Below are 20,815 nucleotides of genomic sequence, written 5' to 3'. Positions count from 1 at the left end.
AGGAGGGGGACCAATAAAAATGTCAGTTGTTTCCTAATCCCATGTGATCTTCTGATTGAGGAGCTTCTGACTCTGATGGAGACGACTCAGCTGTTGGGACCCAGAGCTCTGAATAGCAAAACAAGAAAACATCAGGTCTCTGCTGGTGTGGAAACACTGGAAGACCAATTAGTTGCATCACCACTAACGCAGAATAATATTTACAGAGAGCTCAAGGAAACATTAAGGGTGTCTTAATGTCTTTTAATGACCCACCCACCTACCTATATAGCCGGGACTGCGTCTGAGTTATTTGTCCTAATATCTGTCAAAATTCAATTTGCTTTTTACATACTTCTCTATATTAAGGGGTGCTGAGGCTCTGTTTGTTAGTCTGTTGTGGTTTCTTTATGCCTAAAATATGTTACTGAGAAACAGAACAGAGTTCCTGCCTATTTCAGAAGGCATCCCCTTAACTGGGGGTTCTGTGTGAGCTGAAACTGCCAGAGAAACAATTGCATCCATCCTGAAGGAAAAGGTGATGTTATTCTTGAGGCAGCAGGCCAGAAGTAGGTTAAATGCGGTGTGCGTGGCACTTAATTCTCAGCTCTAGATCTACGCAAATGTGACTCCTGTGAAGAACGGGAACAGACACTGGGTGCTGTTGGACTGTGGGCACGGTTTTGTGTGTTGGGTTAGTTGGAGCCTCTCATATTTGTACCATAGAAATTCCAGCTATTGCAAATTGAGAGTATGTTTGGAAATTGAACCACTGTTTTAACTACACAGCTGAGTGAAGATGTGGAACGAGTATCTGAAAACCCAACGGATGAAGGAGAGGGAGAGATGGGAGTTGATGAAGACACCAGCTCTGCTATTTTACCAGGTGAGAACTGCTGACCCCAAGATTTCTGTGCCTGGTGAGCTGTTTCTGTGCAAGGTTGTGGGTTTTTTTGTTGGGTTTTTTTGAATCAATGGGCTGATGCAGGCCAGATTTGAACACTGAGGTACGCCAACCTGAAATGAATATCCCCTAAACGTTCTGCAGCTGCTCAAGACAGACTTTTTGTTAATAGTGCAATTTTATGCATATTAATGACCTAATTTCCTTGGCTGACGTCTCCTGGCAATGAAGTTTGGAACACTTGTGTGGCCAGGGACCTTTGTATGTGGTTGCGCGTTCAGTAGGAGCTACAAAAAGGCCAGTGTTTGCTGTGGTAAGGAGCAAACAGCAAACCCTGCCATTATAGCTGAAGGGCAGAGTGTGGCATGGCCTAAAAGGGCCTGACTCATTAAATTACACCACACAGAAAAGTCATTTTAAAATATGCCTATTTATTTCCTTCCATGGGTTTGGTTTTTATGTTTATTTTGCATGTTCAGCTTTATATCGCTCACAATCAAAATAGGAAGGCGTAACTTCGGTACATGATTTTTTTTCTTACAAGTACTGCCAAAAGAAGTTCAGAATGCAAAGGAATGAGGAGTAAACAGTGTTTGTGTAGCTCTGGGTGCGTAAGTGGAACTAGCAAGAAGCTCTTCAGAGAATAAGCTTTGAAGGCAAGAAGGAAGGAAATGGGTCTGTTTGTTTTTTTTTCCGAGATGTAATTGGATGGAGCCTTTTTTTGTGAAAAGCACTGCCATGCAGTTAACTTTGTAAGAGCATTATTAGAATATTGGGGCTCTCTGCCGACACATATGCTGGAGGTGGGCAGGATCAGATCAGACTGGAAGCAGGGAGAAATGGGATGTTTTTTCCAGGAGGAAAGATGGACCGCTAACAGACTTTGTCTTGTGAACTTTGAACTTTGTTTCTGGTTGGCCTTCTTGAAGATAAATGCTGTTTCCTGCCTTGTCCTTTGGTGAATGCCAAGTTCAACGTTTAATCAAGAGGCACAGCCGTCCAAAGATGGTGCCTCGTGCTTCAGGAGGAAGCATCTGTCTCGCTGGTCATTGAAGACAGCAATAGTTTTGTTTTTTTAAATCAAAGTGAGCTTAGGGTATATTTTCCTCTCAAGTGACTGATCTTTAAACAAACACTATGTAAATTCAGCCCCCAAATCCTGCATTTCAGGGTCCTAATTCATGTTCTGTTTGGTTCCAGATAGTGAACTGGGTACCAGTGCCCCTTCCTTGCGTTTCAGCAAGACCTGCCTAAAGAATGTGTTTTCAGTAATTCTTCTGTTCATTTATCTGCTGCTGATGGCTGTAGCTGTATTCCTTGTCTACCAAACCATCAGTGACTTCAGGGAGAAGCTCAAGCACCCTGTGATGTCTGTCTCTTACAAGGAAGTGTCCTTGTACGACGCACCTGGTAAGACTGGTAGCTAATAAACAGGAAAGAATTGTTCGTGTTTGTCTTGCACTGTTTTACATTTACTCAGCATTGATTACGTGGGCCCTGGGTGCGTACAGTGCTTTGACACAGATCTTTGGATTGCAGTTTTTTCATTGTGTGTTGCCTTGACATTACATGGAAATGTTAATATTGTAGGTCAGATTTGGGGGGAAATATGTGCCTGCCAGTGACATGGTATAATAACAGGGACAGTGGCTGCGGACGGTCACGCAACATTTGATAGACAGGAAGTGTCTGCACACTCTATTCGGGCCCTCATAGGGAAAGAAGATGGTTTCTCATGGAAATGCTCCGCAGATGGCATTACTGAGGCAGTGGAGCACATAGGATCTGTTCCAGGATCTCACCCCTGCACTGGACTCTGAGGTGCTGCTGGCAGTACAGAATGGTTTTTCAAACCAACAACAATAATAACAACAAAAATCAACCAACCAAGCAAAAAAACCCAAACCAACTAACCCAGAAGCAGTGCCACTTCCTACGTCTGTTTGGAATTCTTTACCACTTGGAGGTACATCAGAAGGCAGTGACAGTGTGATGGCACTGCAGAGAACAGTGTCGGCATAAAAATGTAATGTGGCATCAGAAAACTGTACTGCAGTTTGCAGGAGGGATTCCTGCACAGAAGCATTTTTGGATCGTGAGTTCTATAATTGCTTTTAAAACTTATCTGGTAGCCATTTGCAAATAGAGCTGTGGTAGCAAGTGCAGCTCAGACAGCATTGGAAGCCTTTTGTATGTTAGTTTCCAGTGTGAGAGTAACATTTCTGTTTGAAGTATTACCACATCTTAAATATCACAGTTCCAGTAATTGTAGTTGTGAGGTGTTTCTTGTTGTCTTTATTCTTACAGATGTTTGTAGGATTAATGTAGCCTTTTGCTAATGTGCACATTAATGTTGCCTTCATTGCTCTGTTAAGGTAACAAGTTGCATGCATGAAGCACCAAAGGAAGGAATAAAGCATTTTTAGACTGATGTGTTCTGACTACTCTGACATCTCACATTTTGGTGGACAGGTCATCTCAGTTGTGTGAGTTAATCGCACAGCTCATAGATCATACTTTATTTTTTGTAGTTGGTCTAGATTAGCTTCAGGCAAGTTTGTTTCCAGTACTGAACGTGGCATAACAAGACGTTTGGATTGGGGCCTTGTATTTTGCTAGGTTTCTACAGCTGAGGTATTTGAGGTCTGAAACCTCTGCTTGCTGTTGGGATGCAGTCACAGACTTGTGGTATATACACGTACATGTATTCACATAGAGGTGAAGTAGTAGCTTGTCAACCGAGCAATAAAAGTAATAAGGGATTGGTTGTCGCAACGTTGTATTTTATGAATAGAAGATGCTAGATGTTCTGAAGAGCATCTTTTCACTTTTATGAGATTAGTTGGTGGGCTTTATCTCACATATATAGCACATATGTTTTTTCCTTTTAGAATATCATGAAGTAAATGATAACATCTGAGTAAATACGTGTTGAAGCACTTTGTGTCCCATCTAACTTCAGTGATCTCCTAGCTTACTTGGTGCTTTCGTCTCGTCTGGGGCTGGAAGGACTGACTCCTTAGCTGTTTGCTAAGGAGCATGAGGGGAGCTTTGTAACTTCTGTGAGCTTTGAATTGCAGTAATTCAAAAGAAACCTGGATTTTCTTCAGTGCATTGCAGGACTTCTGTCCTGATGAGTGCAGCTGGCATTATCGTCCTGCTGCAGAAACGTACTCAAGCACAGGATGTAATTTGATTGTGCTGCTGGATCTTGGCAGGACGACTCAGTGTCCTGTGGGATTAAATCCCAGAGTGAAAATCTATGAATGTCAGCTCTCTTCAATGTTTTCTCTCCTAAAACAGGTATTGCCTTTTACCCAGGAAAGGCTCAGCTGCTTAGCTGCAAGCATCATTACTATGATCACATTCTGCCTCTGATAAATCCAGGTCAGCCAGGAGAAATTGATTGCACCACGCAGAGAATCAACTACACAGATCCTTTTACTAATCAAACGATGGTAATAATACAACAGAATAAAGCTTATTCAGTGGGGTGCGGGGGAGTTCTGCTTGCAGTAGGGGTACTTGAGAGTAGAAATGTTTATGAAATGCTGCAAAATATCCTTGCTTCTAGGGTTGGTTTTTTTTCCTATTATTAAGTTTCCTTTTTTCCTCTAAACCATCCCTTCATAGTTTCAGAAATGTAAAATACCCCAGTCAGTTTGTGTACATGTTATCGATGATCAGCTGTCTGTGGCTCTGTGTAACAAGCAGACCTGAATGGAACGGAAGTCTTGCTTTGCACAATTAAACTCAATTCATCCCCTGAGTGCAAGCACATTCTTTGATATAGTAAATGTAATGCTGAAAGCAGTAGCAGTTGTGTCTTTTTTGTCGCACTTGGAAAATTCTTAGTTAGGCAACTGAGCATTTTATTGTCCTTTAGCTCCATGTGCCAATAAGATAAGACAGTACATTCAATGGCAGTCTAAATTCCCCTTAAAAAATGCAGGGAATCTGGCTTCTGTACAGATAAATGTTCAGAAACTGAAAGTATGAGGTGGGGTCATTTGTGTCTAATCTGAAGTTATTGCAGATTGTTCCTAAAAGAACTAGACATGAACAAAGAGTGTAGCTACCTCTTTGGTCAGCTTTTTTCCATCCTCATGTTTTTCCTTCTGTCTAGTCACCAGTTCTGTCTGGGAAGAAGCTCCCAGTATGTTTTAAAACAACGTGCCAAGTCTCAATATTTAATGTATTTCATTTCATTCTCTATTATTTTTTTTCTCTCCTCATGTTTTAATAACCTAAGAACCTGTCTGTTATGCTGTGTGGTAAATTTGTTCAAGAGCTTGCAGTCCTCCGATTGAATGGAGAATCACTGAGGCAGACCTCTGAGCCACACAGCGCCCTGTTTGAATTGGCAGAGTCATTTTGCAAGCAACAACTTGCTGTCCAGTGTAATCCTGCACTTTAAGCAGTAATTTGCCTGCTAGCTACCTTTTTTTTCTTTCATTCCCTCCCTCCTTAGCAGCTTGCTCGAGGGCTATGAAACTGTGCCTCTTTCTCAAGGACAAGCCTGATGTTCTCTACATCAGACTTCAAATGAAAATTGTTTTATGTCAAGAACTGAAAGTGCCCAGACTGTAATGCCCCAAACTGTCTTGATTGTCCTTCTGCAGAATGCAAGCTGCAGAGCCTTAGCTGATAATTCCACATGAACCCAAATAACAGTGATGGAAGTGGTGCAGATCGATGGAAGTGGTGCAGAGTGATGGAACTTGTGCAGATTTCTTAGCAACGCTCTGAATTTTGACTTAGGAACTTCATTTTTCTACCAGGAGGTGGAATTCTCATTTGCTTGGCAGATGTTGTTTGTGGATGTCTCAACCGATGTCTGCTTACTAGAGACGAGGAGAACCTCATTCTGTATTAGATTTCTATAGAGTATCAGTGACAGGTGGCAAATTCATGAACAGGAAATGAGGATTCCTCCTCTCCTACTCTCACTGTCTCTCTGTCTGCTTATAGAAGTATGCTTTGATTGTTCAAGGCCCTCGTGATGTGAAGAAGAAGGAGCTGGTGTTCTTGCAGTTTCACTTAAATGGAACAGACCAAGATTTTAATGCCATTGACTACCTTCTGTTTTCTTCTTTCCAAGAGTTTGTCAACAGGTATGTGGAGGGATGAGCCTGTAACTGCATTGAGCTGTTACAGCTGGGGGTTTAAAAATGCTTTGTGTTGATTTGATAGCAGTGCCATTGAAGTGACTGATCAACCTTTTGGTTATTTTAATAGGGGTGGAATTAGTCCTTGCTTGAACATTCTTGAAAGCTCCAACCTTTTTCCCGCCTCGTGAGAAGCTTGATTTTAGCTTTTAATTTAAAGTTGAGTTCTGATTTTCCCGCTGTGGTTCAGATGAAAAGTCAGTCAAGACCCATTAGGCACAGTGGTACCTAGTAAGGAGCCTTAATTTGTTAATGGTCAGATGTAGAGTGGTAAAGGGCCTATGCAGAGAGAAATAAGGTGAGGGAGAGGAAGAAAAATAACCCATTATTGTAATGAAGCGCTTTTGAAGGCTTGGGCATGTTCATCCTGGTGTATTTCCGACAGAGGAGCAGACTGAGAGCGTTCGCTCATGGTGTTTCTGGATGGCTGAAGGCCAGTTATATGAATTTGCGTTTTAGAAAGCATTTCTACTTCAGTGAAAGAGACAAATATTAAGCTTAGGTTTTCAGGTACTTCCTGTAAATGCACAAAGATGCATCTGAACAGTGCGAATGTTCCAGGTATTTTGGGCAGGCAGTGCAGGAATGGTGGGACTGATTCCAGCAAAGTGCTCAGTTATTTCTGTGCTTCAAGACGTGATTGAGTGTCTGAGACCATCCCCAGTGGATGAAGATCCGAAGGGGTGGTAGTGTGGTGTCTGCTTGCTGTTCCTGTGCAGAATGAGCTAACTTACAAAGACACAAGTTGGCCTGTGCTGACCGGAGTTCTGGAAGCTGCCATTCTGTTCTCATTGTATCAGTTTGCAGATAAGCCATTCTGAAGAGCTGTTTGTTTCCCACTTAAAGCATGCATGTCCTGCAACCTGTCTCTGCCTGCAGACAAGTCCGTGTGCTGCTTTCTGAAATGCTTGTATGGTATGTTGTGCAAAGGTTGGGTAGATGTGAAAAACAACGTTAAATGGTATTGCCAAGGCCCTAGCTTGACGGCTGTAGTTGAGCCAGAGTGGATGAATCCAGTAAGAAACATCTGTAAGCTGCCTGAAGAAACTGGGGATTGCAACATCCTTACTCCAGGTTTCCCAGATCAGATGAGTTAGATGGCAGAATTGATCCCTGAAGAGAAAGGGAAAGGATGCTCTGTTCCTAAAGAAGCTGCCTTGTCTCTGCTGGGAGAGTGAAGACTGAGCCCAGGTTATGTTTGAAGCAAAGCAAAAAGGTAGGAAATGGTGTTGTCTTTATGAAGGTGCATCCTTTGTGCCAGCTTGTAGCACATAATAGGAATGTAGATTAAGGGTGGTTTTGAACTAATCCAGATAATGGTAAAATTGGCAAAGGCCTCCAAGTGTGCTGGTAAATGATCTGATTGTCCAGCTGAAATAGAGAATCAGTTGTGCGCAAGATATTTGATACTGTCTCTTAAGGCATTCTCCAAAGCCTAGTACAAACTGTATGTCTTTGTCTTGCTCAGTATTGTGTATTGCCCTCTTGGTGTCCCAGGGCACAAACAGGACAGGTTCAGGACAGGCTGAAAACTGATCTTTTCTCCTGACTGTGAACTGCAGGTGGAACATCCTGCATTTGTGGGATCTGCTCGTTCTGTTCAGCTTCTAGCAGGAGGGAAGATAGAAATGGCTTCTGGTTCCTCAGCTGATGCTCAGTGTAGCTGATGGGAAGTCTGGGCTAATATCCTCAGAAACTGTTGTGTATTGACAGTGTTCCTTTGTCCTTCCATAGACTCTAAAAAAACTTCAAATACTGACCAGTATTTGGCTGTTGTTAATTCCTTTTCCTGACCACATGTATCACTTGTGGGTTACAAGAGCTTGTTTTTAGCACGGAGTCCAGCAATGAATGTAAAGTGCTGTGGTGTTCCTGTAGATGCTGAGATGCATGCTGCAGTTCTTCAGATATCATTATTACCTTTACAGGGCTTTTTTTTTTAGTTAGCTTTTAGGATGGCTGCTAACAGCAAACAGCTTAGGTTGGGCTGGACAGTCAGGCTGCTGCAAAGTGCACGTGTTGGATGTTTGATCATAAATCGTAATCTGAACACTGCCCTCTTTGCAATCAATGAGAAGAGTCCAGCTGTATCTGCACCACCACAACTTCTCTGTGGGTATTAACAATAACCAGTGAAGGCTGCTGCAAGCATCAGCTGTAAGCAATACTAACAATGGTTTGTAGACTCTTGTGCTTTAAGAATTAGTTGAGTGGCGAGGACTCAAGCAAGGCCCAGTTGTTTCTGCCAAGGGTTTTATTTTTTGTAGCTCTCATGTTAAAATTGGATCACCAGCCTGTATTAAACTGGCAGTGTGTGCTGGCTTTGTTTTGGCCTTCACAGAACACTGCTGAATTGGGTGCTGTTGTCGGACTGTGAGTTGGAGGAATTACTGCCAATGGATTTTCTTCTTTTGTGTTTTTTCTTGAAGCCGGTGGCAGCTGCTGTGTGTACCACATTGATGGAGAAAGGGGAATAATGAAACCCTTGCATGTTAACCAAAAATGGGTAGCTAAGTATGCAAGTTCCTTTCCTGAACTGTCATTAGTGTAATACATGGGTTTAAGATGAAAATCCTCTGAACGTATTACTGTCAAAAGTACTGTTATTTTAGCATGTAAAATAACTTATGTGAGATGACGAATACCAGTCAGAACGGGGCAGAGATTATTTAAGGGTCTAAACAGAGCTCCGTGTTCACTTCTCTGGATTGCTGTGTGCAGAGAAATAAATGGTAATGAAGAGGAGCCAAGGCTTTAATACCAGAACATCTGACCCTGTGTTACATCCCGTGTAATGTCGGAGAGTTTCCAGTTCCCCAGCAGAGGGGAACTCAGGCATTATTTGCCCTCTGCTATTATTCATGCACAGCTTCTGCATCTCTGCGCTGTCCTGCCTCCTTTATTTTTTTCCTGACTCGATGGCAGTGGTGTGGATGGTTGGCACACGCAAGGAGATGCCTTCTCAGATCACCTCTTCACAGCTTCTCTTCAGATATCAATCTTTCAAGCCTACAATTACCACTGAAGGCAAAGTATACTATTGCTGCCTGCTTACTGTGTGAGCTGTGGCTGTGATGTTCAGCTCTGAGTCCTAACTTCCTGCCTCAGTTTTCCATGTTGGTTTGGAAAGCTTTTCTGGGTGTATTGGGCACATGACTGGCTGGCACAGTGCTAATTATGTATGTTCTCTGAGTGACAAAATGCCACGCTCTTCCTGGCTGCTGCTGTTCCCAAATATTGAGAGCGGCTGCTGAAGTGGTTTGTCACTGGTTTGCATGGCAAGGAGCAGTCAGCCTTTCCTCTCGTGTTTTGCCTACATCTTCACTATGGGATTGGAGAGCTGCATCTAATGTTACAGAGAGCTGAATATCTCCTAAATGGCGTAAGCACTGTGCAGTATCTCGATGGTTAGCAGAGCATTGTTTTTTCTTTCTGGAAATGCTTCTCCTTTCTATTTCTGTGTGTGGTGGAGTTCTGTGTTTGAGCCCTCCACCCGAAGCCCTGAGCTGAGAGCAGTGACCTTGCTGGGTTGTGCCCTGCCACTGTCACGTGCATCCTGAGCAGTCAGTGTAGCGCAGAGCAGCCATCAGCATGGTCATCTTACCAGTCCGTGCACGTGCTGCCAAGCGGACGAGTCATCTTTCTTTATCAGAGAGAAAGGAGCCCCAGTTCTGAAAACTGAGGGAAGAGTTGGAAAAGGTGTAAATCCACCCAGTGCTGGTACGTGGTGGCAGATCTTCAAGGTCACTCTTGATTTCCTTGCATCTTTCTCCTGGAATACCAAAGTGGCTTCAACTTCCAGCAGACCTTGCCATGAGCTTCCTCTGCCCTTTCCCTTCACCTCAGAAGGTGGATTTACTCTGGGTCAAAAACATTGTTCTTTCCCCTGGCCTCAAGGAGCAGCATGCCCTGCCATAGCTCCAAACCTGAGATTCACTAAAAACTTGCAGTCTCTTTTAATGCTTTGTGACTCATCGCAGTGGGTTACCTGTTTGTTTCAGTCGAAACCCTGTGGAAAAGCAGCTGTAGAGACAGGCTTATTTCATGGGGATGTCATGAAAGTGGCTAAAACGACAGTACTGAGAAGCTCCAAGTAAATGGAATGGTTAATTCAGTGTGTCCTGTGCATTTAATAGAGACGGGGCATGTCCGGTTCCTACCCTAGAGCAACCTCGTTCCTACTTGCAGGATGAGGGATATTGGAGGATTTAAGACGGCAGAAAGTCACAGTAATATAAAAAGATATAAACCAATCCTGTTATTCCAGGGCTGCAGATAGCTGTGATTGTGTATTGGGAAAACAGCCGTATTGCAGAGAGGAGCCTTTATGTTGTTCCTAAATTAATAGAAATACATTAGATGTAAATTTCAAGGCATGTTGTCTCCATTGCAAGCAGTTTATTTGCTCCCCAGAAATGGGGTGAAGCAGCTTGCTTCGGCCTGAGGTTATTCCTTCCATCTCTTGCTTCTTAGCATTGTGGTGAGCTGTTAGCTGGAGTCCTGGCTCTCTTCCTCCCTCTTCCAGTGGTGACACATGAGCAGGACAAAGCTCCCCTGAAAAGCAGCACAGTCTGCAGGGGGAGGTAGAACTCCAGGGCAGCAAAGCAGCAGGTGAGTCTCCTGTCATTAAGAACATGAGCACAAGTGCTAACGTTAATCAGAACTTTCCTGCTAACAGTGTTTTAAATATGCTGAATTATAGCAGTCAGTATTTCAGAGGAGTTTTAAACACATGTTTGTGGACCTGACGTTCTGCTGCTGCAGTGTCCAGGCACTGCTCTGAGTGTGGTCAGCACAGTAACGTTCTTTCTCCTTTAGTCCAGAAAAGGCCGAATTCATGAAGGACTGTGAAAGTTCATACTCCAGCTGGAAGTTTTCTGGAGGCTTTCGGACTTGGGTCAAGATGTCCTTGGTGAAAACGAAGGAAGAGGATGGTAGAGAGACGGTGGAATTCAAACAAGAGGTGAGCAAGCAAAGAAAAAAAGCCATAAGGATGTTGGGCCGTGTTATGTGATTAAAAAGCTGGTAGCTGCCAAAGAGTAGGCTGCTTCTAGTCGCAACTGGCCAACTGAGCAGCGCTTGGAGCAGGTAGCAGTGTGAGCTGGAGGAAGGGGTGGGTGCCTTGGTTGGTTGTTCGAAGTGAAATGCCAGGAGTCTGGCTTCTGCTTAATGGCATCTGCTGTAGCCCTTGCTGCTGAGCAGTCTGTCGTCTGAACCATCTCTGCAGTTACTCGAGTTCTTTCAGTGTGGAGAAATTCAGTCAAACTGTAGATGTCCTGATGAGCTCTGCTCTTGGCGTGGAGGAGATTGGCTTCTCAGGAGAAGCATCTAACAGATAGGTGAGAAGTTTGAGGCCCTGATTGTGTTGTGACACCTGTATCCAACACGTGGGTCTGAAAAGACAGAGCTACCTTAGTTCGAGGTAGAGGAGCTGCAAATGGAAAGAGGTGCTTTTTAGGTTGCTACAAGGGCTGATGTTAAAATGAAGGCATAAATATAAGCTGTGTATTGATTATAACACTGTCATATCTGCTTTTTGTTTGGGATTGGGATTTTTATCTATTAATTACCCTTAGAAACCTGGAGTAACTCAACTTCTTGCAGTATCTCCAGCTAGAAAGTATGCAGGTGGAAGATGCAAACTTAGATAGAAATGAAATAAGTCCGACTGCTCACAGTGACAGACAGGAGTGTGTTCTGAGTGTTGATGGGAGAGGCCTTCTGTGGCAGAGCCTTGATGGACAAGCTGTGACTGTGGGCGGGTAACCTCAGCTCTGCTGTGGGAGAGTAGGAGAATTGTGAAGTCCTGCAGTGTGGGCCTTAGTCTGGAGGAAAGGATGTCCCAGTCAGCTGATGTCTTATGAGCACTGACAGCAGCTGTCTGCCCTTCGTCATCTGCAGCCCTGTTTCACTTGCCACTTGTGGTATTTATGTAACGTTGGGTTTTACTATTTTTTTAAGTCTTTGCTGTGTGCCCACATCTGAAGCATCTCAGAGAAGAAACAAAAGACTGACCCAGAATCAAGGGTGAGCTGTTTGTTACCGCAAGCATCCGTTTAGTCCAGCAGTTGGCTGAGCTTCCCAATCATCTGCGTGGGCTGTTTGTTTTATTAAAGAAAGGACGTAGGAATTGGTACAAATGTGCATTTCACGTTTCAGTTACCTATTAATTAATGTCAGTTACCTATTAATAAATACTGCAGAGGTTGAAATAGTTCAGACTAATTGCACTTGCTGTTTGACAGCACAGTGTCTGCTCAGATGGAATAAGGAAGTTCATTGGCCTGTCAAATCTAAAACGGGGAGGCAGCGTAGCAGAAAGCTGGACACAAATACTGGGTCAAACAGCCAGTCGGTCAGCGAGTAGCGCAGCAGTCATTACTCGGTCTGTTCTGCCTTCCCCATTGCCTTTGTGACCTGCTTTCCTATTGTGCAGTTTTCCTGAGTGAGTGCAGCTGGGGTGTTGTATGCTGCAATAGGTAAAGGAGCCATAGAAGCATAGGCTGAATGTGCGGCAAAGGGGTTTGACTAGAAAACACATGGCTGTTGAGACCTGTATGGGAAATGGGTGATCACAGCCTGAACCTCTGATTAATCAGCTGAGGCAAGTGTCGGGTCAGCTGTGGGAGCACAGGTGAGAGTGATGTAGCTGTGCTCCTGGAAGGGGTGGAGCTCAACTCCACCTCCTCTGAGACCTCATTTAAGGGCTGACCCCTAGTTAGGCAGCATCTCTTGGAGATTGCTCCTCAGTGAAGACTGCCCCAGCCCCTCCGGTCAAGGCATCAACACTGGTGAGTTTTCTTTTACATATAACCTTTGTATACTTACCATCATCTTCATTAACATCTTTATATTAGCCACCCTTACAAGACCTGATGCCTCCATTTCCCAGTTGTCACTCTTTGGCCTAGAGCTCCACATGGCTGCACCATCTCCGTGGTCCCCTGAGCTGTAGGTGTGTTGCAGCTGCTGGGAGGTGTCACAGCACTCTGCACCACGCAGTGGTCCTTTCAAACAGTAGTTCAGCCAAAGGGCAGCACTGGGAGGTACGGTTTGGCCAGCAGCGTGTAGGCTGCTTTTCCCTTTTTCCCTCTGCAGTTGCTGGTATCCAGCTTGTTCTGCACATGGTTCTTTATAAAAAACACACAAAAAAGCCCCAAACCCGAGCCCATTCCTGCCACCATCACTGTAGTTCTGTGGTAAGTGGGGACAAAATGTAATGGGGACAAAAGTGATCATCAACACCAAGGGTGAATGGAGTGGGGCTTCCTGTGCTGGTACATGCTATACCAGCTCAGAGCTGTGCTGCTGCTGCAGCGTGTGCTGTGGTCGTACCTCTGCTTGCTGACACAGCACAACACCAAGTAGGAACAATGAAGCACTGCTATATATAACAGAAGCCTCGGCTGCCCATCTGAAGTGACACAGTGTTGTATTAGGTGAGAAACAGGAAGTGAATGTGATCACGAAACAGATGGAGGAAACTGATGTTCTGTGCTGTGAAAGCCTGACACTGCAGGCAGAGGCAGAACAGCCTGCTCAAATCGCCTTACTCGCCTTTTCTGGTGCACTGAAGACTGGACTGTACAACTGCAGAAAGTCATCTGCACCTTCTTCACCTTTCTCTTTTCTTCCTCCCCAGACCAGCGTGGTTAACTACATTGACCAGAGGACTAAGCTGAGAAATGACCAGCTGTTTTTTGTGGTGTTTGAATGGAAGGACCCTTTTATACAGACCGTTCAAGATGTAAGTGAACAGCCTTGCACTTTATTTTCTTGCCTGACGTGCTGATGGTGTGTGTTTGTGTGTGTGATATGTCAGAGCTTCTGCATGGACCGAGGTAACAGAGTGATGTTGGTTTTGCAGTCTCACTCTGCGGGGCTTTGTTGTGGTTTTTATACATTCAGTAATCAATAGCCAGTGGGGCTCAAGAGCACCAGATGTCCTTCCTTGGCTCAGTGACACCACATTACCTTGGCAGCCAGAGGTGTGTGTAGCTAAGAGGAAGCACCTTCAGCCCGTGGGATGGCCCGTGTGCCCCCACCACCTTCCAGCTGGGAGGAGGGCGCTGTTAATTTCCTCCTGCTGATGCTGCAGCCCATGCTGCTGTGTTGGGTGGATCTATGATAGGGGCAGCCTGGTTGCAAACCCTGTGGCTCAGCTTGTGACCCCGTGCTGCCGCCTCTGTGCTGACTGTCAGTGTCTGGTACACGCAGCAAATCTGAAAGCTGTGTTACCTTATTGCTGCTTAAACCTAAATCCGCTCGCTTCATCCTGAGGTCCCAAGAGTCATCGCTGTGCCCGGAGGTGCCAGAAGAATTGCAAACTGTAAATAAGATCCACTACTCCTGAACCAAGCGTAGTTAAAAATAGAAAAGGAGATACTTGCTGTAGTTCTACGGAGGCAGTTGCTGCTGTCAGAATGTGGTTTATCATTACAGTGAGTCTTGTCGGAGCTTTCCAGTAGTTCTGGCTTTGTTTGGTCTTAATGGAAGAGCCTCTTCCTTGTGATTGCTCGTGTTTCTTAAATCTGTACATCACGCTGTCAGTTGCTAATATAGCCGTATTTATTGAAAGCATTTAGCAAGCCCCGAGGTCAGAAGGAATTGAGCAGGGCACAGGGCAGCTCCTGGCAGAGCGCTTCCTCTCTCACAGAAGGAAGGGAATGAAGGAGGCACAGGTGTGGTGCGGGGCCTCAGCCCTTCTTTGCAGCGTGGAGGCGTGCGCTGCCAAACTGCTGTTTGAAGAACGGCCGTGCTGGTTAATGGACAGGTAGGACTGTATGCCAAGGAGATTGAGGAGAAGAACATTTTCAATCTCTTGCAGATAATCACAGCAAATCCTTGGAACACGATTGCTCTTCTCTGCGGTATCTTTTTGGCTCTGTTTAAGGCTGCAGACTTTGCTAAGTTAAGTGTGAAGTGGATGATCAAAATCCGAAAGAGACATCTGAAGAGAAGGAGTCAAGTCATGAACCACATAAGCTGAGACTAAAACTGCCCCGTAAGTATCTGCAGCAGGAGGGACGGAGCAGAGCTGGAATCAGCTCCCATGGGCAGTGCAGCCAGCAGGTATGTTTTCTTCAGGAAAAACACAGCTGCTGAAGGAGCGGCCTCGTGAACTGACGTCTGAACCTCTGGGAAGAGCTTAACTCTAGGAACAGCTCTAACAAACTCATCCTTTTCTATTCCAGATTTAACGAGTTGACCTCGTGTGTGGGGGGAGCGAGGGGGGCTCTCTACTGTAGCAGTTAGATTCTTTAAAACAAACCAAAGGAACTGTTTAGAACGCTGCTCAGAACAGCAGGCTGTGAAAGTGCTGCCTGGGCTCCGAACCCGTATCCGCTACCAGAGAGCGGTTACTTCCTTGACTGTACTTTGCGGAAGGTAAAACCCAAACAACAAAACAGTCCGGCCTCCCCTCTCCAAAGAATGTTTAAAACAAACCAAATACACTGGAATTTCTACTGCAGCGTTTCTCATTTGAAGTGTATTGACTTGACTATTGAAAAAAAATAAAGTAAGATTGAAACGAGCTGTCACATCCTTCTCTGAAGCTGCCTAATCCAGCTGGGTATCTACAGGAGGTAACGATCTGGACAGGATTATTAACACAAGATGTTGTTTATGTATTTCTGATCAGTCTACCTCAGGCAACTCGACAGTTTCAGAGAGAGACTTGGGCTGCTGCTCCTCCCTGCTTCTTGCAGTCTTTGCTAAGGTACTAATGGAGCCTTTCATCAGCCTGGCACTTAAATGTGATTCTCTGTTCTAAAGAGAACGTGCAGTAATGAGCTGTGCTGGGGTGGTGGAGTCCTTTTCTTCCTTATAAGTCCCTTGCTGGTCAGACGTGTAACGACTGGGAGCTGTGCAGTCTGCAAGGCAGCAGTGCACCACTCACCACCGTGTTTGCTCTGTAAGGTTTGTTGCAAGAAGGGAAGCATGCCGTGCCATATTTTCTTCTTCCATCCTCCACTAATGGCTTGGTAATTAAGTGGTAAGTAAGTGTACTCCCAATTTTTTTTCCTCTTTGCCTTCTAAGGAAATATTCTGGGACAAAATGTACTAATTTATTTTCAGGTGCTTCCCAGAGCAAAATCGAGGCACACACTGAGGTTTAGAAGCCACACTCTAAGTGCCTTGACACTGCCAAGAGTGGTACAGGCCAAGGGTCGTTGGTAAGAGCCATTCTAACACTCTGGTCTTTATGAGCACAAAGATGTGATTACAGCACTAAATACAAACATAAAGACTTTATTGAATGCTGCTCAGTTCCCCAAAGATCTTTCATTACAAAAGTTTTCCACACAACTGCAATGATGAGATTGGAATGGTACTCTGATAAAAGGTGTGAAAGGTACTTGATCAGGTGACAGACAAGACTTCCAAAGTCAACTCCCCACTTTCACGAGGTGGGCTGCATTTTCTTTAAATAAAACAAGGACCTGGTTGCTGACAGCCCGCCCTCCTTACTGAAAAGGAGCCCCCTTTTTAGTATTGCTCATCCATCCACCAGGTGCTAAAAGTAACACAGAAATGGCCACAGCAGATGGGCAGTGTCCAGGAGAACCCTCTGTAATCTCAGGGTAATCACTGATGGGCTCTCTGAGCAAAGCTCCATCCTCAGCTGCAGCAGGAGGAAATGTTAAGTAGCGACACTCGCTGTGTGTAACCCAGCACGTGGGCCATCCTGCCCTGTGGAAGCTGCCCTTCTCTCCCTGTTCTGTCTCACACTAAGTGACCTTATGCAAAAATGACACGTGAATTCAGTCAGGAGTTCCTGACCAGCACCGCCTGAGAGATCCTTCCAGCGCTGCGAGGGATGCTCACTGTGTGTCTCGTGCTACCGGTAACCGACCTTGGTTCCATCTGAGAAAATACAGCACCACTAGAAGCCTTCTCTATCATCTTCACCAAGGTATGCAGCGATGTGAAAAGCACATATAAAACAAGGAAAAAATGTACATAGCAAACTATACCACCTATGTGCAACACAATCAAAAATTCAAGTCATAATTCTCACCACTCCCGTAATTATTTCACTCATTAAGGATGATAATTCAGTTCTAGGAAACGCTGGAAGTGACAGATATCGATAATGAGACAGATGTACAATATGCCGTGGTACTGACAGCACTTCAATGCTGAATTGCAATTCCAATCTTCTCATTTACATTTAGCCAGAGAAAAGCCGGCTGTTCCTACTGCACTGATGAGGTTTATCTTGCAAAGTTGTACGTATCTCAAGAGGGTACAAAAACGTGTGTTTGCCCAGCAGAGGCTGTCATTTCTTTTATTTGGCACTTGTATTGTGTGCATTGAGCACGCTGTGAGTGCTGTTCTGATTCTCTGCCATCGCCTTCTTCAGCTTTAACTCCTCGAGCTTTCTCCACAGCTCCTCACGTTCTAATTCTTTCTTTTTCTCTCTGGAAAAGAGTGAAGTATCCATTTCAGGCCCATCTTTAAGCACAGTGTGGTGAAGCAGGTACCAAACAGCCATGGTCTGTACCTGGAAATCTGCAGCTTAAGGTTTTTTCCCCAGAGCTACGTTCAGAGGCATTCCGTTTCCTCCATTAAAAAGCAAGCATACAAGTTAGTAAAGATGAGCAGTAAAACACTAACTGTGCTCTGCCATGTCAGATGGTTACTGTAGTGTGGTTTTGCAGATGACTGCAGTTTGCAAACAAGATACTGAGCACTTTGAGCCAGTGGAAGTACAGCTGCTGGAAGGAGCCTTAGTGTGCTAGCACAGCTCCAGCAGCACTGCTGGGTGGCTGGTGGGACAACAGAGGCGTTTGAGCAGTGAGGTATTTTCCAGCCAACAGCACCAGGTGGCCCCTGCAGCACCTGAGCCCACTTCTCCCTCACCAGGTGCCTCCTGCTGCAGTGCCACCCACAGCAGCAGTATCCACTGTGTGCTTCTACAGAACCCTGCAGCCACAGCAGCTCAGTGCTAGATTTCAGCTGGCACATTGTAGGCATGGACTCATCAGCACCATCCTTTTGGACAAGCAAACAAAACAAAGCAAACCCCGTTACCTTTGCCTTTCTGCTTTATACGAGCTGGTGAGCTCATCGAAAAGCTTGCCGTTCATTTCCATCAGTGTTTTCAGCACATTATATACCAGTGCCACAATGGTTCTAGAATGGAAGGAGAACAGCCATCAGAATCAGCACATACTTCACTAAGCAACTGTTTAGTTTCCTTTTTGGACCCTGCACTTTGTATTTAAGGTGCTGCTGTAAAGCCCAGTTTCTGAAAGAAAATCCTGTGCTGCAGTTCCCTCCATAAACAAACAAACAAACAAGTATTTAACTTGAAACTCCCGGCTTTGGTTATCACCAGAGATGCACTGTCATTAGAACATCCCAATTCCCTCATTTCTGGAGTGGATTCCAGTCCTCCATCATAATGCACAACAGTGACACATGACATTGCTGAAAATTACACCCATTTTAGCAGGTTTCATCCAAGTCCCAAGGAGGACACGTCTGCAAGGGTATGGCCTCAGCTCAGAGCAGTGAGAGTTACTTACGGGTTCCAGTGTTCTTTGGAGATCTTGTACAAACTACCAAACATAATTGGCAGAATTTTATCGATGTTCTCCTCGATCAGACTAAGGATATATTCATTATTCCAAAAGTACAAAGCTCTTTCTGCAACCTGAAAAGCAAAGCTGGGGGGTCAGCAACCAGAAAACAAATGAACGCAGGTGATTTTGTGTGGTTTTTTTTTTTTTAATTATTATTATTTTTACCTGAAAATGTGAACTTGACACACACTTGGATATTTGCTTAAATAAAGGCTCCTCTATTTTTTTGAATTGTGTCGGCTCTATTACATCTAAGATTTCTTCAATTTCACCTAAAAACATCACCTGTTTGTATGAAAGAAAAGACATCAACAAGCATGAGAATGGTTTGTATTGACAGTGGGAACAGAAACAAAATAGGGCTTAAACACAAGGACATGCACAGGGCAGCGCCTGGGGATCCACAGGCATTTCTGCAGGCTGAAAGAAGGCAGCACACGGTGCCAGCGAGCTGGATGCAGTTCCTGCCTCGGGGTGTTCCTCTGTGGGACTGCTCTGGCACCTGGCAGAGCTGCTGCAGAATTGATTTTCTTTACAGGTAATAAAAGCTGCAACATTTTACTTCCAGAGTAGCAGCAGAGGTTACCTCTGAGGTCTGCAGAGCAGCTGCTCAAGCAGCCAGTAGTTACAGGGGTTTTAACCTACATCCTGCAGGGCAGTGGGCAGGTGGCGTGGAAAAACTCAGTGCCTTGCAACTAAAGGGACAGCAGTGCTGCAGGGCCCTGCTCTCAGGCAGCAGCAGAGGTGAGCTGTGGTGGCATAAGTCCAGCTCCTGACTGTGCTCATTGGAATTACAGAGAAGAAAAGCCAGCCAGATAAAAACCAACTTCCCCAGAGCACTAAGAGTTATTTTCACCCTGCGGACAAACGTACGGACGCTTCAGAGTTCTATTCAGCATCTCAGTGACTACATCTGGGTTGTGGTACACACGACTGCCTCCAACGTACTGCAACCACTGCAGTACTTTCAGCTCAAAAATCTATTTCTCTATACGGTATCTTAATTGGAATGAACATCTAGCACAGTTTGAACATAGCAGCACCACAGTGACAACTGGCATGCCAAAGAACTACGCTGAGTAGCGTGGCAAAGATGAGCGCTCTATAAAGGTTCAAGAGCTGCAAGTTTGTTGCAAGATCCCTTGAGAAGCGCAGCAGAGCTGGGGAGCACAGCCCGGCCATGGCACAGTCTGCAGCACAGCAGGAAAGAAACAGAAAAGAGAGGAAACAAAACCAACCTCTTTTTGACTGCAAGTCTTGGGCCAAAATTTGAGCAGTCCTCTGATGACCTGTATGAGAGACAAGCAAGTTAAACCAGAGCACGTTTCTGTTACAGATTTGATAAGATGGAGGAGAAAAAAAAACAAGTCTTTTTCCCTCCCGAGGTTCAATAGTAACTGAATAAGGCTAAAAGCAATTCCATGAAAATACTTTGTCTCATTTAAATGTTCACCTTGCTTTGGTTTTCCATCCCACCGCACCACCTACACTAACTGATAGCGTGTCAGTATCATCAAAGCATCCCAAAATGAAGCTCACCTCCCTGCAGGCAGACTGCAGTACTCTTACTTGCTCCCTCCTGACACACACACTGCAGAGCACTGCACCCGGTGGGTTCTGCAGGCCATGAGAAAGTGCACAGGCTGCACAGTGCACAGGCTGCACAAACAGCAAACAGCAGCCCTGGCCTCCACCATTCCTTTTTTTCTTCCATGATTTGAAGTGTCAAAGGCTGGAGACCAGAAATGATGGGAACTTACAAAGAAAACGTATTTCAGTATCTACACTGGAAACTACCTCATGTAGGAGTGCAAAAACCCTTTGGGAAATGTATTTGGAAAGCACAGCCTCTAAGGGGGGCAGGAGAGGAGGGAAATCACCACCAGCAAAAGGAGCAGCAGCTGTTCCCCAGAACAGACACCTGACCCAGTACCTGCCCTGAAGCACCAGCACTGGCTGAGGAAAGCCCAAACTGCGCGTTTCAGACACAGGAACCACCTTCAAGCACTGACATTTCATTGTGAGGACAAACCTCAGCTTTTATGGGACAGCAGCACCTAATAGATCATACCAACTGCAGAGCTTCACCTACTACATGAATGCCTTCCATACTGCCATTTTCCCATGGCTGTTTCCTCCAGTCTTCCCAGCTGGCTGTTTGGCTCACAGCT

General features: G+C 45.0%; 2 protein-coding genes across 11 annotated transcripts in view; one reads left to right on the top strand and one right to left on the bottom strand.

The window, feature by feature from the left end:
* The window catches only part of PACC1 (proton activated chloride channel 1), a 74,995-nt gene extending 59,411 nt beyond the window's left edge, over positions 1-15,584 (top strand). For 6 of the 9 annotated variants that reach the window (XM_072332566.1, XM_072332565.1, XM_072332567.1 and 3 more), the window contains 7 exons: positions 769-865; positions 2,084-2,293; positions 4,187-4,341; positions 5,855-5,997; positions 10,870-11,014; positions 13,694-13,798; positions 14,879-15,584. In XM_072332566.1, coding sequence (XP_072188667.1) covers positions 826-865; positions 2,084-2,293; positions 4,187-4,341; positions 5,855-5,997; positions 10,870-11,014; positions 13,694-13,798; positions 14,879-15,040 — 960 coding nt within the window. In that variant the 5' untranslated portion in view covers positions 769-825 and the 3' untranslated portion in view covers positions 15,041-15,584. The remainder of the gene's footprint in view (positions 1-768; positions 866-2,083; positions 2,294-4,186; positions 4,342-5,854; positions 5,998-10,869; positions 11,015-13,693; positions 13,799-14,878) is intronic. The other 3 variants (XR_011903113.1, XM_072332564.1, XM_072332571.1) reach the window with 3 other exon arrangements.
* A 705-nt stretch (positions 15,585-16,289) lies between these two features.
* Positions 16,290-20,815, bottom strand: part of PPP2R5A (protein phosphatase 2 regulatory subunit B'alpha) — a 37,683-nt gene continuing 33,157 nt past the window's right edge. Inside the window, exons 9-14 of one of the 2 annotated variants that reach the window (XM_072332563.1) lie at positions 19,883-19,933; positions 18,810-18,929; positions 18,588-18,715; positions 18,091-18,192; positions 17,561-17,619; positions 16,290-17,477 (exon numbers count right to left, since the gene is read on the bottom strand). In XM_072332563.1, the coding sequence (XP_072188664.1) occupies positions 17,458-17,477; positions 17,561-17,619; positions 18,091-18,192; positions 18,588-18,715; positions 18,810-18,929; positions 19,883-19,933 (480 nt within the window). In that variant the 3' untranslated portion in view covers positions 16,290-17,457. The remainder of the gene's footprint in view (positions 17,478-17,560; positions 17,620-18,090; positions 18,193-18,587; positions 18,716-18,809; positions 18,930-19,882; positions 19,934-20,815) is intronic. The other variant, XM_072332562.1, reaches the window with a different exon arrangement.

This window comes from Excalfactoria chinensis, chromosome 3 (assembly GCF_039878825.1).
Source record: "Excalfactoria chinensis isolate bCotChi1 chromosome 3, bCotChi1.hap2, whole genome shotgun sequence".
NCBI lineage: Eukaryota > Metazoa > Chordata > Aves > Galliformes > Phasianidae > Excalfactoria > Excalfactoria chinensis.
The sequence above is the reverse complement of the archived record's forward strand: the minus strand, read 5'-3'. Positions and strand labels throughout refer to the sequence as shown.